Source organism: Brassica oleracea, chromosome C3 (assembly GCF_000695525.1).
Source record: "Brassica oleracea var. oleracea cultivar TO1000 chromosome C3, BOL, whole genome shotgun sequence".
Classification (NCBI taxonomy): Eukaryota; Viridiplantae; Streptophyta; class Magnoliopsida; order Brassicales; family Brassicaceae; genus Brassica; species Brassica oleracea.
The window spans coordinates 15,679,937-15,694,255 of record NC_027750.1 but is presented as its reverse complement, the minus strand read 5'-3'; the positions used below and the strand labels follow the sequence as shown (position 1 = coordinate 15,694,255).

General features: G+C 33.1%; 1 protein-coding gene across 1 annotated transcript; it reads left to right on the top strand.

The window, feature by feature from the left end:
• The first annotated feature begins 5,273 nt into the window (after positions 1-5,273).
• Positions 5,274-6,921, top strand: LOC106329977 (glutathione S-transferase T3-like). Its single transcript, XM_013768559.1, has 5 exons — positions 5,274-5,287; positions 5,393-5,465; positions 5,581-5,650; positions 6,158-6,298; positions 6,341-6,921. The coding sequence occupies exons 1-5, from the start codon at positions 5,274-5,276 to the stop codon at positions 6,919-6,921; spliced, it is 879 nt and encodes a 292-aa protein (XP_013624013.1).
• The last annotated feature ends 7,398 nt before the right edge of the window (positions 6,922-14,319 follow it).

The window sequence follows — 14,319 nt, the reverse complement described above, 5'->3', positions numbered from 1 at the left end:
AACACCCTTTTGTGATTGCAACTCTTCAATCTCTGTCACATTAGTGGGTTCTAAAATTTGATCAGCAGAAGCTAAATCCAAATTTGCTTCAGAATCTTCAACTTGTACCACCTCTTTTTCTGATGCAGCATAGACCTGAGCTTGTTCCTTATCCGACCCAACCCCTCGATCTTCATTCATCACCTCATTCACTGGAAGTGTTTCCTCATTCTTTTGGACAGCTGGGAGTAGACATCTTTTCTCTTTATGTCCTAAGTGTCCACATCTACCACAAGTACTCGGAATCCAAGTATACTCAACATCTACCAAGAATATATTACCTTGTTTGTCATCTAAGGCAATTTGCTTAGGAAAGGGCTTGTCAAGCTCTACTTCAACTAAAACCTTTGCTTCCCCCAAGCAAGTCGGATCAAGGCGCGGTTTGTGTGTTTGCATAGGCTCACCAAGTCCTGATGCTACATGACTGAGACCTAATCTTGAATAGCAACAATCTGGAACATTCTTTAAGTTTACCCAAACCGGGATAGTTGATACTTCAGGGACTTTGAGCGAATTTACTGATTTCCAAGGCGAAACAAACAACAAACAGTCGTCAACATGCCATACACCTCTCTGAACTACCCATTCTCGAGTTGAATCATGAGGAATGTGAAACATATAAGATGACTCGCTAAGCTTACGACATCCTATTCTGCAACTTCTTCCCCACAGCCTATTTACTACAGCATGAATCAAACCTCCAGGAGGTAGAGAGCAACGATGAAACTGGCCAATCAGATACTCTCTTTTATTTTCTGGTCCTAAACTAAGAACCTGAGAAGGGATGGTAACCTGAGGAGTTCCGTCAAGTCGGAAGGTAGGATTAGCCGCTCGATAAAGATTTCTTGTAGCAGGATTCATTCTAGCAGCCCATAGAAACCTCAAGCTTCCATCATCTTTAAGTTCCGGAACAAGAATTTTTGGAACAGGAGCGAGTGGAAACTCTCGAACAGCAGCACGTTGGTCTCTTTTCTTCTGATTTTTCCCAATTCCATCATTTAGAGTCGGCCAGAAAGAATCAAGTAAGTTGTTGAGATATTGCGGGTCAAAACCCGACGGCGTTGCTGGTGTTTGTGGAGTAGGAGGCGGTGCAAATGCAAGAGGTTTAGCCCATGCTCCAATCGATGGTATGAAAGCATTTGGTGGGTTAGAAGATAGTTCAGATTCCTCATCAGTGAGAGGAACTATATCTGAGTCTACCAGTGGCGATGATGCTTCAGTGATAGCAGTTGACTGATCGGTGATTGCAAGAGGAGTGTTGGAGAGCTCATCGTCACAAAGAAGGGGATCTACAATCGAAGCAGTATTTGTTTGAATCGGAGCTTCACCCATCATAATCTCAGCATTGAGAGATGACGATTTCACAGAGAGGCTGTTATTCATTGGAGAGGAGGAGGCTGGCAAGGAGCAGTTAGTGGTTACGGTCGCCGTAGCTTCGATCTCACCGTCCGGAGGCTTGAGATCCATGTCAGAGAGCAGAGCACAACTGAGAGATTGTTTAGTTCGCTGAGTTCGTAGAGAGGAGACGAGACCAGATCTGGTACTCGTGGTGGGAGACGCGCCGTAGCAACGTCGAGAGATAACGGCGAAACTTTTGACGACTTTTTTGTACGATTACAGTATACGTTTTTGAGAGCTAAACAGGTCCTCTAATTTTACTTTTGTTAGTGCAAATATTTTTTTTGGGCACTATAGTTAATCACTCGTTTAGTCATAATCGCCACATCAATAAACAAGAATAACGAATATATATTCGGTTTGTAGATATGCATGTCTCTACTAATAGATCGTCATCGATTTCTTTTTCTAATAAAATGAAGTAACATGAAAGTGATATTATCACAGGCTCATTTTTAAAAGAATGTACAGACTGAAAAACTAAACTATATTAGGACTAACGAGAAAATAATTGACTGATTGCACTTGGTGTTTAAAATTAATATAGCTGTAGTAAAAGAGAGTGAATAGAATCAAATTGTGGCTTAAGGTACCAACACATTCAAGAAAAGAAGATTTGATTCCAACATCGTATCTGTAATCTCGAAGCTTATTGCACAAATAAATTTAATCATCATTTTGTACTAAGAATATTTTCAAGTTATGAGTCTCCAAACATCTCCATTATTCGATTTATATTATAATAAAACTTTACTTGTTAACATTTTTTCTTTTTGGTAAAAATGTTAAAATTCATTATCAATTTTCAAGTTTTTTACAGAAATACAGAGATGACAAAGGAGCAGAAAAACATAATGAAACTAAACACAAACTCAGGTCTAGCTAAACAAGGGCTAATCATCAAGTAGAGCAGCTAACAAGCAAAAGAAACATCAAAATCGGAACATACACTTGCCGCAGAATCGAATCAACAGTGATAGCGAGAACTGAACCCGGTAAAGTTTGGCATCCCCGATGATCAGTTCTTAATGATCGGACTCATCAAAAATAGCTTGCGTCGACCTCCTAATCTGCGGTCTTCACTTACAGTCAGCAACACCCGAGAACGACCACACCCGCAGTGACTAAGACGAGCTTTATTCGGAAAATAGCCTCTTGGAACCGCCACACACCATCGATACTACACCAAGAAAACAGAGAAAGCAAGCACCACCTTGAGTCAAAGCGGACAGGAGATAGCCCTAGATCAAGCCCCTGAAACTTGCTGCCTCAGCGTGCGCCGCCACCGAGGAGAGAAGCCGTGGTTGACAAGTCCGACAACTAACCTCCTCGCACACACACCCGCAACGGAGAACCCGCAACAGACCCTCTAGGATTGGTTCCGACAGCAACTCCAAAGAACCGGTCTAAAAAAGGATGCCAGTGGAGACCACCAAGACAAACGGAAGGAACTCCGCAACTCCATAACATATTTACGTGCGCGTGGAGTCAAAATAAGGACAACGACCTGGTGAAATATAAAAAAAAAGAGTAAATAAAAATAGTTACCACGATCGAGCTCTTCTGATATACATATATATATTTATAAAATCATGTCGCATATTTATTTATTTATTTATTTTTATAATGAACGGTTATTATATTACTCAAACTTGAGGTGGTTTGGGTAACCAGACCGGAATAGAACGACCAACGAAATATAAATTCCCTATGGAATCACGTCGCATATATATTTATATCTAAGCAAATAGTGTTATTTCATTAATTTAATATGCTAGAAATGACCCTTCCCTTCACTTAAAGTGTAAGGTCATAACTTGTAAGGAATCTCTAAAACACAAAAGCTCATGGACCTGGCTAACAAAGATATGAAAAACAAGATTAAAATTGGGTTTAACTATAATATGGCTATCTTGGTTACCATCGGTGCAACGGATCTGTCCATTTTTTCAGCTAGAACTCAGAGATTAGATTCGCGTATTCTAAAATGCGACTTGTATATTTATAATTCAGAAGGTTGGTGGATTCACGATTTCTTATTATGGTTTAGCTCTTGAAACTATCATGATAAAATCATATTTATATGAATATTTCAAACAAAGAAAATAGTTGTCCTGCCAAAAAAAAAGAAAATGTGGCAACATGCATCGATAATAACCGATCATTTTGCTGATCAACTTTTTCTCTCGGCATTATGAAGTAACTAGTATTTATTTATCAATATATGTAGTAAAAATCACACTCCATCCGTTTCCGGAAGTAAGATTTTGAAGGATTTTAACGTTTATTAAGAATATAATAAATATTTACAATTTATTTTTCAATACATTTTCCAATAACTATTCACCAATAAAATTTAATCAATTCAAATATTCACAATTAATGTTCCACAAAAGTATACAAAAGTACATTAAAAATATAGAAAATCTATTTTTGTCGAACAAGAATAAACTCTAGAAAATCTTACTACCGGGAACGAAATGAGTAATTAGTAATAGTCAAATACTAGTGCATAAGTATGGACCGGGAAACTTAGAATATCTTATGGAATCTTTTTCAAAAAAAATTCCACTAAATTGCAAATGTCATTGCAAAAAATGAAAGTATAATTTGGTTACATGTTAATGCAACTCAATCTGCTTTTCAGCCATTCTAAAAGTTCAGAGGTGCAATTTTTTTTAAAAAAACCTCTAAACCACAAAGAAATCATGTTCTATCTTAACCAAACTAGAACAAAAGACTAATAATTTAATCTCCCCCTCCCAAGCACTTCTCATACCAATGGAGACGGCTGACTCCATCCCGGAGCTCCGGTGGAGGAGGGCGCTGACCAACAAAACTCAAGCTTGCTCGCTGTTTGCTAACCTGTAGACCTGAATTCGAGGCCGTTTAAAAATCAAGCATTGGCTACGCTCAAGCATTGGCTGCAAAATTCATTCATCTTATAAATAATTTTATTTATTTAAAATATTACTCGTTAAATAAATATTATTTAAAAATTCCAATCAATCTATTTAACGAGTAATATTTTAAATAAATAAAATTATTTATAAGATGAATGAATTTTGTAAGTATAAACTGTATTGAATTTGTAAAATGATATTTCTAAAGAGTAACAAGAAAAATAGTCAAAATGACAGTTTTTGTGAAATAGAGGAAATAATTATTATCAATTTATTAAACATAATGTAGAATATGTAGACATCAGTTTCAGATTCCTTTTGATTGATCACTAGGTAATAACCCGTGTCTTACACGGAGCGGAAATTATATAAATATCACATGTATGTAATATTACTTATGTATTTTATTGTGCTTGATTGATATTTACAATATCAATTATAATACTAACTATGTTGTGAAGAATAAGAGGATATCAATTTTAAAATAAAAACGGTGCGATGTTGAAATGTGTTAGTGCTTGCTTGGAATCTATACATTTTTCAAACTAACACTGTTAATCGATAAAGTGTTATGAACTAAACCTGTTGATTATTCATTCGTTATTAATGTTACTGGTTTATAGAAAACCCAGAATTAAAATGCTAAATTTGGTAACCGATTCAATGAACCGTGCATGCGTATATTACATTACAATAAAATATAAGTTGGTTCTCGTTAGTTATTAGGTTAGTCCATGTAATGGCAAAAAACGTAAATCTCTAGCAAAAAAAAAAGACATTTAATGACAACTCTAAGAAAGACTGACAGATTGACACGTCAGCTTTGTACTTTAAATTGCAACTTAAAAAATGATTCCTTTTTAATATATAGAGGATTTGTTGTTTCTATTGGCGGTTATCGGAGACGCAGATAAACGCCGCCGAGTGTTGTTCATGGGAATCAAAAGGTAAAAGTCTGTTCATTTGATTATGTCTTTCCGTCTTTCACTTATGCATGTCTAAATATTTGTTATGGTTGTTGATTTGTTTTTAAATTTGTTTCTCTGTTTCAGTGGGTACTTTGATGGATCAAGAGTCTCGGGTTGGCTCTCTGAGACGAAGATAAACGGCGTCTGTTGCTCAGGCGTATGAAACGGTAAAACTTTGTTCATTTCTTAATGTCATTGAGTCTTCCAATTATCCATGAATTAATTGTTCTTTCATTTGCTAATTTTTTTTTTCATTTCTTTATGTCTTTGAGATTGGAGATGGATGGATGATAAAGCATGATCCAAGTTCACCAAACCAAAGGCCTACGCTTGTTGATAGAGGTAAACAGTTATCTTTGTTCTGTCCAATAGAGTAAAGCATTGTGTTGTTTGAAATGAATTGAATCCTTGGTAATAAATTCTTTGCTTAGTGTTAGGTTTGCGTTGTGTTTAGGTATGCATTGATGGTGTGTTTTGATATGGTGTAGTATCTAGCCGAATGTGTTTGATTATGGTTTTGTGTAGTTAATGAATTGATAGATATTGATAGATATATATTAAAATGCATTGATCACAACCACCATCTATGTCAACTCGGTTTGATAGATATAGATGGTGGTTGTGGTCAATGCGTTTAGCCTTCTCTTTCTTCTATTTTAAACTCTTTCATTCTCCTCTTTCTTGAATGCAATTCACTTCTTGTTCTTCTCTTCTCACTTAGCCGCCTCTGTTCTTTTATCTTATCTCTTCTTTGATCTTCTGAAATCGATTACAATCCATTTAGTCAGTCATCAAACTTTGTTGGACTACTTAATAGTCAACAAAGTATTTCCTTTGGTAACTATGAAGATAGTTCACTATCTTCATCTCAAGTTCCTACTCAAGTACCGGATGATGTTGGTGAGCGTCGGGAACGAAGGAAGTGGACGCCCAGTGATGATGTTCTGCTGATCATCTTGTGGCTCAACACGAGCAAAGATCCAGTTGTTGGTAACGAGTAAAGGTCAGGCGCATTCTGGACGAGAATTGCAGCCTACTATGCCGCTAGTCCGAAGGCTGCTAGCTCCGAAGAGAGAGAGCCTGGTCACTGTAAGCAACGCTGGCACTGGATCAATGACTTGGTCTGCAAATTCTGTGGATCGTATGAAGCTGCTACAAGAGAGAAGACTAGCGGCTGCAATGAGAATGATGTGTTGAAAAGAGCTCATGAAATATTCTACAACAACTATAAGAAGAAATTTACCCTCGAGCATGCTTGGAAAGAGTTGAGGAACGACCAGAAGTGGAGTGACCTTTCTACTGCAAAAAACGAGGGAAACTCAAAGAAAAGGAAGGCCAATGATGGTGCAGATTCATCAAGCTCCCAAGCCACTGAACCCAAGCGTCCCGCGGGTGTTAAGGCAGCAAACGCCTCCGGGAAGAAGACTATGGTAGAGGAGAAAGCGCTGAATGTTCTTGAGACTATGTGGTCCATTAAACAGCAGGACCACAGCGGCAAGGAAAGGTTGAAGAAGATGAGTATACTTGACTCTCTTATTGCAAAAAAAGAGCCTCTAGCCGACTATGAAGAATCCCTAAAGAAGAAGCTCATCAGTGAATTAATGTTTAATTAGTTTAAGAATGTTGAAGTTTCATTAGCGTAAGTGTAGTTTAACTCAGTTGCTTCTTGTTCACTGTTTGCTTAATGCTTCTTGTTCTTGTTAGAAATGCTTCTTGTTCTCTGTTAGAAATGTTTAGTGTTTAACTCTCTTGTTAGAAATGTTTAATGTTTCTTATTCTTGTTAGAAATGCTTCTTGTTCGAGTATTGATGATTGCCATTAACTCTCTGTTTTAGGTCAAGAAGATGTGAAGTAGGGGAGCATTGGGAGTGGAAGTATCACGGAGTGTCTATGGTCTTGTGATCTTGGATTCTTGTGTCACGTGTCTTGGTATCTCCTGTCGGTCTTGTGTTGTTTGTGTCACGGAGTGTTGTATCAGACTTGTAGTACTTGTGCGTTTTGTTGTTTGTGTCACGGGTCTTGTATAAGACTTTGGTAATGTTGTAACTTGTAGTTTTAGTTTTATTATGTAATGTTGTAACTTGTAGTACTTGTGTCACGGGTCTTGTATCAGACTTTATATTATGTAATGTTGGGTTTAAGTTTTATTCACAAACTCACAAACTCTCTTGTCTCTGATTCTCACAATCTCTCTGTCTCTGATTCTCACAAAGATCACAAACCAAGCGTCTCTGATTCTCACCAAAGAAACACAAACTCACCAAACCAAGATCCCAAAGAAACACAAACCAACTCGTTCTCTCTTTCTCTTCAAACAAACTCGTTCTCTCTTTCTCACCAAACCAACTCCTATTCTCTCATGCTCACCAAAACAATTATCAAAAATGGCATTTTCTTCTCATAACACATTTGATGAATCAATTGATGATACTTTTGATCAATATTTTGATCAACATTTTGATCAAATGTTGGAGAATTTTGCCATTGATTATGAAGATCAAGAAAAAGGGAGCAAAAAAAATAAAAAAAAGAATTTATATCAAAAGAAATCGTGAAGACGGCGATTTGCGTTTATGGAATGATTATTTCAGCGAAACCCCAACATATCCTCACAATCTATTCCGACGACGCTTTCGAATGAACAAGCGATTGTTCATGCGTATTGTTAATCGCCTCTCCAATGAAATTCAATTCTTTCAACAAAAGAGAGATGCTCTCGGCAGGCGTAGTCTCTCTCCATATCAAAAGAGCACAGCAGTCATTCGTATCTTGGCATATGGTAATGTGGCTGATGCGGTCGACGAATACCTCCGACTCGGTGCATCTACTACTCTATCATGTTTGAAAAATTTTGTGGGCGGAATAATTTCTTTATTCGGCGAAGAGTACCTATGAAGACCAACACCTGCTGATCTTCAACGTCTACTTGATATTGGTGAGTATCGTGGATTTCCCGGGATGATAGGAAGCATCAATTGTATGCATTGGGAGTGGAAGAATTGTTCCACCGCTTGGAAAGGGCAATATTCTCGGGGTTCGGGTAAACCAACAATCGTTTTAGAGGCGGTTGCTTCATATGATCTCTGGATATGGCATGCGGTTTTTGGACTCCCAGGTACCTTAAATGATACCAATGTTCTTGATCGCTCACCTGTTTTTGATGACATAATAAATGGTCAAGCTCCGCTAATCACATACTCTGTCAATGGAAGAAAGCATCATTTGGCTTACTATCTTACCGATGGTATTTATCCGAAATGGGCAACTTTTATCCAATCAATTCCATTGCCACAAGGTCCGAAAGCAGTTTTATTTGCTCAATGCCAAGAAGCTGTCCGAAAAGATGTCGAGCGTGTTTTTGGAGTCCTCCAAGCTCGCTTTGCCATTATTAAAAATCTAGCATTTTTTTGGGATAAAGTCAAAATTGGAAAGATTATGAGAGCTTGTATCATACTCCATAATATGATAGTATAAGACAAACGGGATAGATACACTCAATTTGACGTTTTTGAGTTCCAAGAAGCAGAAGACAACGAAAGTTCACATGTCGATCTCACGTATTCTACATATATCCTTACAAATATCGCCAATATGATGGATGGTCGAAGAAGAATTTGTGATAGACAAATGCATCTACAACTGAAAAATGATTTGGTTAAACATATATGGCAAAAAAATTTGACATGATCAAGACAACAACTGAGTTGTGATGCTTCTTTTAAATTATTCATGTTTATTGTACTAATCTTTATTTCATGTTTTTATTAAAAAAATCAATGTTTAAAATGTTATCTTTTACTATATTTTATTTAAGAAATAATTATTTTTTATAAACAAAATTTATTAATTTTTAATTCGTAAGAACCCTTTATGAGACTAGTATTAGAATACATTAAATACTATCGTCTCTTAACTAAATTTCTTAGTCCACAATTACTATTAAAAATTAGTTAAGCTATCCTCCCTTAATGGGTCTTTGGGTTGTACATGCTCTTACGTTCAACTCCACCGTTACGTTTTTCATCTAATCGAATAAAATATGAATAAATACATGAAATCAAATCTAAAAGTTGTAAACAGAAGTAATTTCCCATCTTAATTTCCAGACTTTATTAGATTAAATAGAAATGTTTAAATGTATATTTTTCTAGTTTCTGGTGCGAAAGATATGTAAATTTCAATACAATTAAAACAACAGTTTTTTTTTTTTTACATCTCTTTGAACTTTCAAAGTATTTACAGAAGTGCTTCTTTATTTAATATCAATAATAATTATTATTTTAAAACGAATATTCCACTTAATAAATGTTTAGACATTTGTTTCCTAACTTAAACGACACAAATACCACTTAATAATTTGTTACCTATCCTCTATAATTTGACTAACAATGATACACCATAGTTTTGTAGTATTATCATATACAAAAATTTATATCATGAACCATAGGTCGATAATGTGCCATATATTTATACCATTATGAAAAATCACTTTGACATGAAAAAATCATAATTACTAGTGTAATCAAATAGCAATATAGGGAAAAAAAATCTTTAGCAAATTCATAATATATGATGCTAAAATAACTTTGGTATATTCATCCGAACAAATTGGTAACAAACTAAAGTATTATAACTTTAATAAGAGTATACACAATATATAGTTAAACAAATCTGTATACCCGAATCCGAAGAAACGAACCGAATCCGATCCGAAAAAGTAGTACCAAACCCGAACCGAAATTATTTAAATATCTGAATGGGTACAAAATTTAGTATTTAGAGAACCAAAACCAGACTTGATCCGAACCAATATATTTTGGGTATCCGGATATATCTGAATCATATTTATATTCTTAAATATATTAGTTATTTTTAGAGTTAATATCCAAAAATAAATAAAAAAATAAAAGATAATGTGAAATTGTCCAAAATATTTAAAATATATATACTAACAGTCAAAAGAAAAATATCTAAAATTGTTATACAATAGTCAAAAGACCAATATTACTTAAAATATGTAATGATTCTCCATACAAATTTTCAAGCCAGACAAAATTTTATGTGAAGTTTATGTATTTAATATTTTTACTTTTAGATTTTGAGAAATTTACAGTATATATGATTTTCAAATTTTAAAAGTAATTTAAACGGATTATCCGAACTCGAACCGAACCCCCAAAGATCCGAACCAAAACCAAACCAAAATTTATAAATACCCGAATAAGATTAAAATTATTTAACCCCAGAAATCCGAACAGAACCTGAATGGATACCCAAATGTCTATCCCAAACAGCTTTAAGTCAAATCAAAATAGCATATATCCACAACATTCATTCACGCATAAACATTTTTCACAAACATCATTTCCGGATTCATCTCTAATATCTTTTTGTTTAATGTTAGAATTTTTTTTTCAAATGCAACTATAGTTTTCATAAAATAAAAATAAAAATCATATTTTCTAAAAACTTAATTCCACGTTTTGAAAGCGCGGGTCAAAACCTTAATTGAGACTCACTATTCATATTTAGTGGATATAACTATAAATCAGATCAATGTGTTTTGTACTTTACATCATAATTTTGAAAACGTAAATTTGATCTATATTTTCAGAAGCATAAATTTATGTGTAGACTTACTAGCAAAAGGGAATAGTACCAACTGCATATTATTTTTTTCAGTAAATCAAACATGATCGTAAAGAAAATTATTCCGAATAAACTTGATTTATACAAATAGATAGATAGACAGTTAACAAAAAAAAATCGGCTGTGAAGACGTATATATACTCTATATATACATATCTTCTTCTTGTGATTCCATAATTGCTCTTTTTTATAAAATAAACAATAGATTTTGATCCGCGTTTTTAAAGCACGAGATTATTATTTAGTTGACCAAAAAATATTCAATTAAACTTTACAGAATTTATATATTTTAATAACTTATATTTTGTGTACATGATCTATTTGAATAATGTTGTAGGTAAGTTATTTTTAAATTTTGAGTTTTTGTTACTCATACTATATAAAATATATTTATAATTGTTAGATTTTTAACCCGTATTATAATGCAATATTATTATTTAAAAATAAAATAAAATAAGGTTGTTACAGTTTCAAAATTTTGTTATGATTTTTGTTTACAAATCAAAATCAAAATCAAAGGAGTATCGACTATTTTGGTCAAATCGTTTATGTTGATCTTATTTAATGTTTTACTATGTAATAAAAATTATAAGCATAGTAGTTAGTTAAGTGATAAATAAAGTAAACCCATGTTGTATGAGGATGATGTGTTGAAAATATAATTATGAACTACATATTATATCATGTATCAGAACATCAAACGAAACGTAATTAAAACTTAGTTGGTGGATTATTAACAATACACATCAAACTATTAATAATAAACATCGACAGTGTTTGATACTTAAACTTATACGACAGGTTGACTGTGCGCCTGCGCGGATATTGATTTTTACGTTTTTATAAAATGATATTCGTTTTTCATGAATACTGTTATATATTTTAGATGTGTGAAATATTTTTTGGTATTTTTTGGAAACATGAACAACAGTATAAATGGAAATTGTTTAAAAACATTGACTTTAGATGTGTGAAATAATTTTTAGTACTTCCTATATATTTGTTTTTCATGATTAATGTTATATATTTTAGATGTGTGAAATATTTTTTAGTACTTCCTTTATTTACACATTTAACCATTGCATTTACAATAAATTAAGTACTTTTGTAATTATTTTTATTTACAGATTCTGTCAATGCATTTAAAATCAATTTAAATTAATTAGTTACAATTCCAAAACTGATGGTGTTATTGATAATCTAGAAATTTCAATTACAATATAGTATATTTTATTAGGGCTTAGGGCTGGACATTTTATCTGTTAAATTTGATTCGATTCGTTATTCATTTCGATTTGATCCGAAAATTCTGGATATCCATAAACTTTCAAATCAAAGCAAATACTAAAAATCAATATCCGATAAAATCGAAGCAAATCACAATATTAAAAATTTTGGAAGCGGATATTCGATCCGATCCGGCAATATATAAATACATGTATATCTTGATTATATTTAAAGTTTTTAATGTATAAAATTATATAATTATTATTCTAACATATGATTTAATAAATTCTATTCACATTATTACTTATATAAAAGTATTACATAAAAGAAAGAGAACAAATTTATGATAATTAGATTTTTTTTCTTCAGTTTTGTGTTACTATAATTGTTAACTAAGTTCAAAAAAATTTACAAAATATGTAGATTCACTACTTCTTTTAATTATCATATATATCATGCAAAAAAAATATTTTACAAAACAAATTTGTATTAAAATTTTTAAGATTATTTGTATTAATCAAAACATATGAGATATCCGTAAGTATTCGTAAATATCCGTAAATATCTATTTATTTTCCGGATATCCGTTTTTCCGAATATCCGTATTTTTTCGAAGCAAAGCAAATCAAAAAATTAGATATCCGTGACATACGAAGCAAATCACAAATATCTTCAAAACCCCGGATATCTGATCCGTGCCTAGGCCTACTAGGGCCGACCCGCGCTTCGCGCATGATATTTGCTTTGATTAATGATATTTGCTTGCTTTGACTACTGTTGAAATGAACTATCTGTGTAAATTGAATTGGTTGGTAAGTTGTTAGTACAAAACTATATGTCATGTCTTGGGATTTTCTCTCTTATACCATCTTTCTTTTGAGGTTGTGATGTTCATTGCGTTTTGCTGCGTTTAGTTGAATGTGTTTGTTGTTTTGATTAAGTTATTTAAAGTAGTTTTTTTTTTCATGGTTATATACATGCATGTTTCCTTTTTCTTTATTTGGCGGATTATCGGAAATTATAAATATACCCTACCATTAAAAATATTTTCATGTATATATAATTTTTCAAAAATATTATTCAATGTTTATTCTACCTTGAAAAAGGACAATAAGTTGAATATATCTTAGACCACAAATCATAAATATTTTCAGTCTTATACATTTTTTTTCTTCAAGTTATTGTTACTTTTATTTCCTTTTATACATTTCTCTTAATATTTATATATGCATCCATAATATTTTCATTAACTAATGTATCTATTGTAATTTTAGATATATTATAGTTTTTGTGCACTTGATAAAAATATCTTTTGACGTTGGGAGTATTTGTAGTGGTTGAGAACCTGAATGGATATTTACTTCCATAAAGTTTTTGAAAAATAATCTTAAGGATAAATTTTTTTTCTCAAATTCCATTTATTTTGTTTGAACTTCAATTAGTATTTGAAAGGAAAGAGATTTTGAGTGGTACTGCAAATAAAAGGGTTCAAGATTACTAAAATTGGCACGTGGAGAGATAAGTAAAAAAGAAACATGATCTTTTTCTTGTTTTTTTTTTGATGTTTTGAATGCGAGTGACACTCTTAAATCCAAGTACAGAGAGGCTTTTGAGAATCGTTTAAGATTTTAAAGCTTTGTAAAGTTTTTCAACCATCTGCACAGCAGCAAACCCAAAAGCAGACAAAATAAGAACATTCATCATTGATGAGAAAAATGGAGAGAACCCGAGATGTGTTAATCTGATTACTATTGTTGCAAAGTAGATTCTTGAGTGCTCCAAAGCCGAGCAGCTTGATTGTTCAAAAGGCCCAAAACAATAAACAAGTCAGATATTGGATTTTGTCTATTTTTTTCTACTTGTGCGTCTTTCAAGTTGATGATTCCTAAAATCATCATTCTCTTGATCATCTATGTTTCTAAACGCTAGCTTTACTGAATGCTGCAGAGCAAGGTCATGATGCAGATTCAATCTATTCTCATTAAGCTTCTTAAACCGCTTATTAAAATCATTAAACTTATCCTCACATTGCTGAGGAGAAACATAATAACCTCTCTCAAACAGAACTTCAGAAACAAATTTCCATTTGCTCTTTCTCTGTATAACCGCAAACTTTCTTCTACTACCAGTCTACC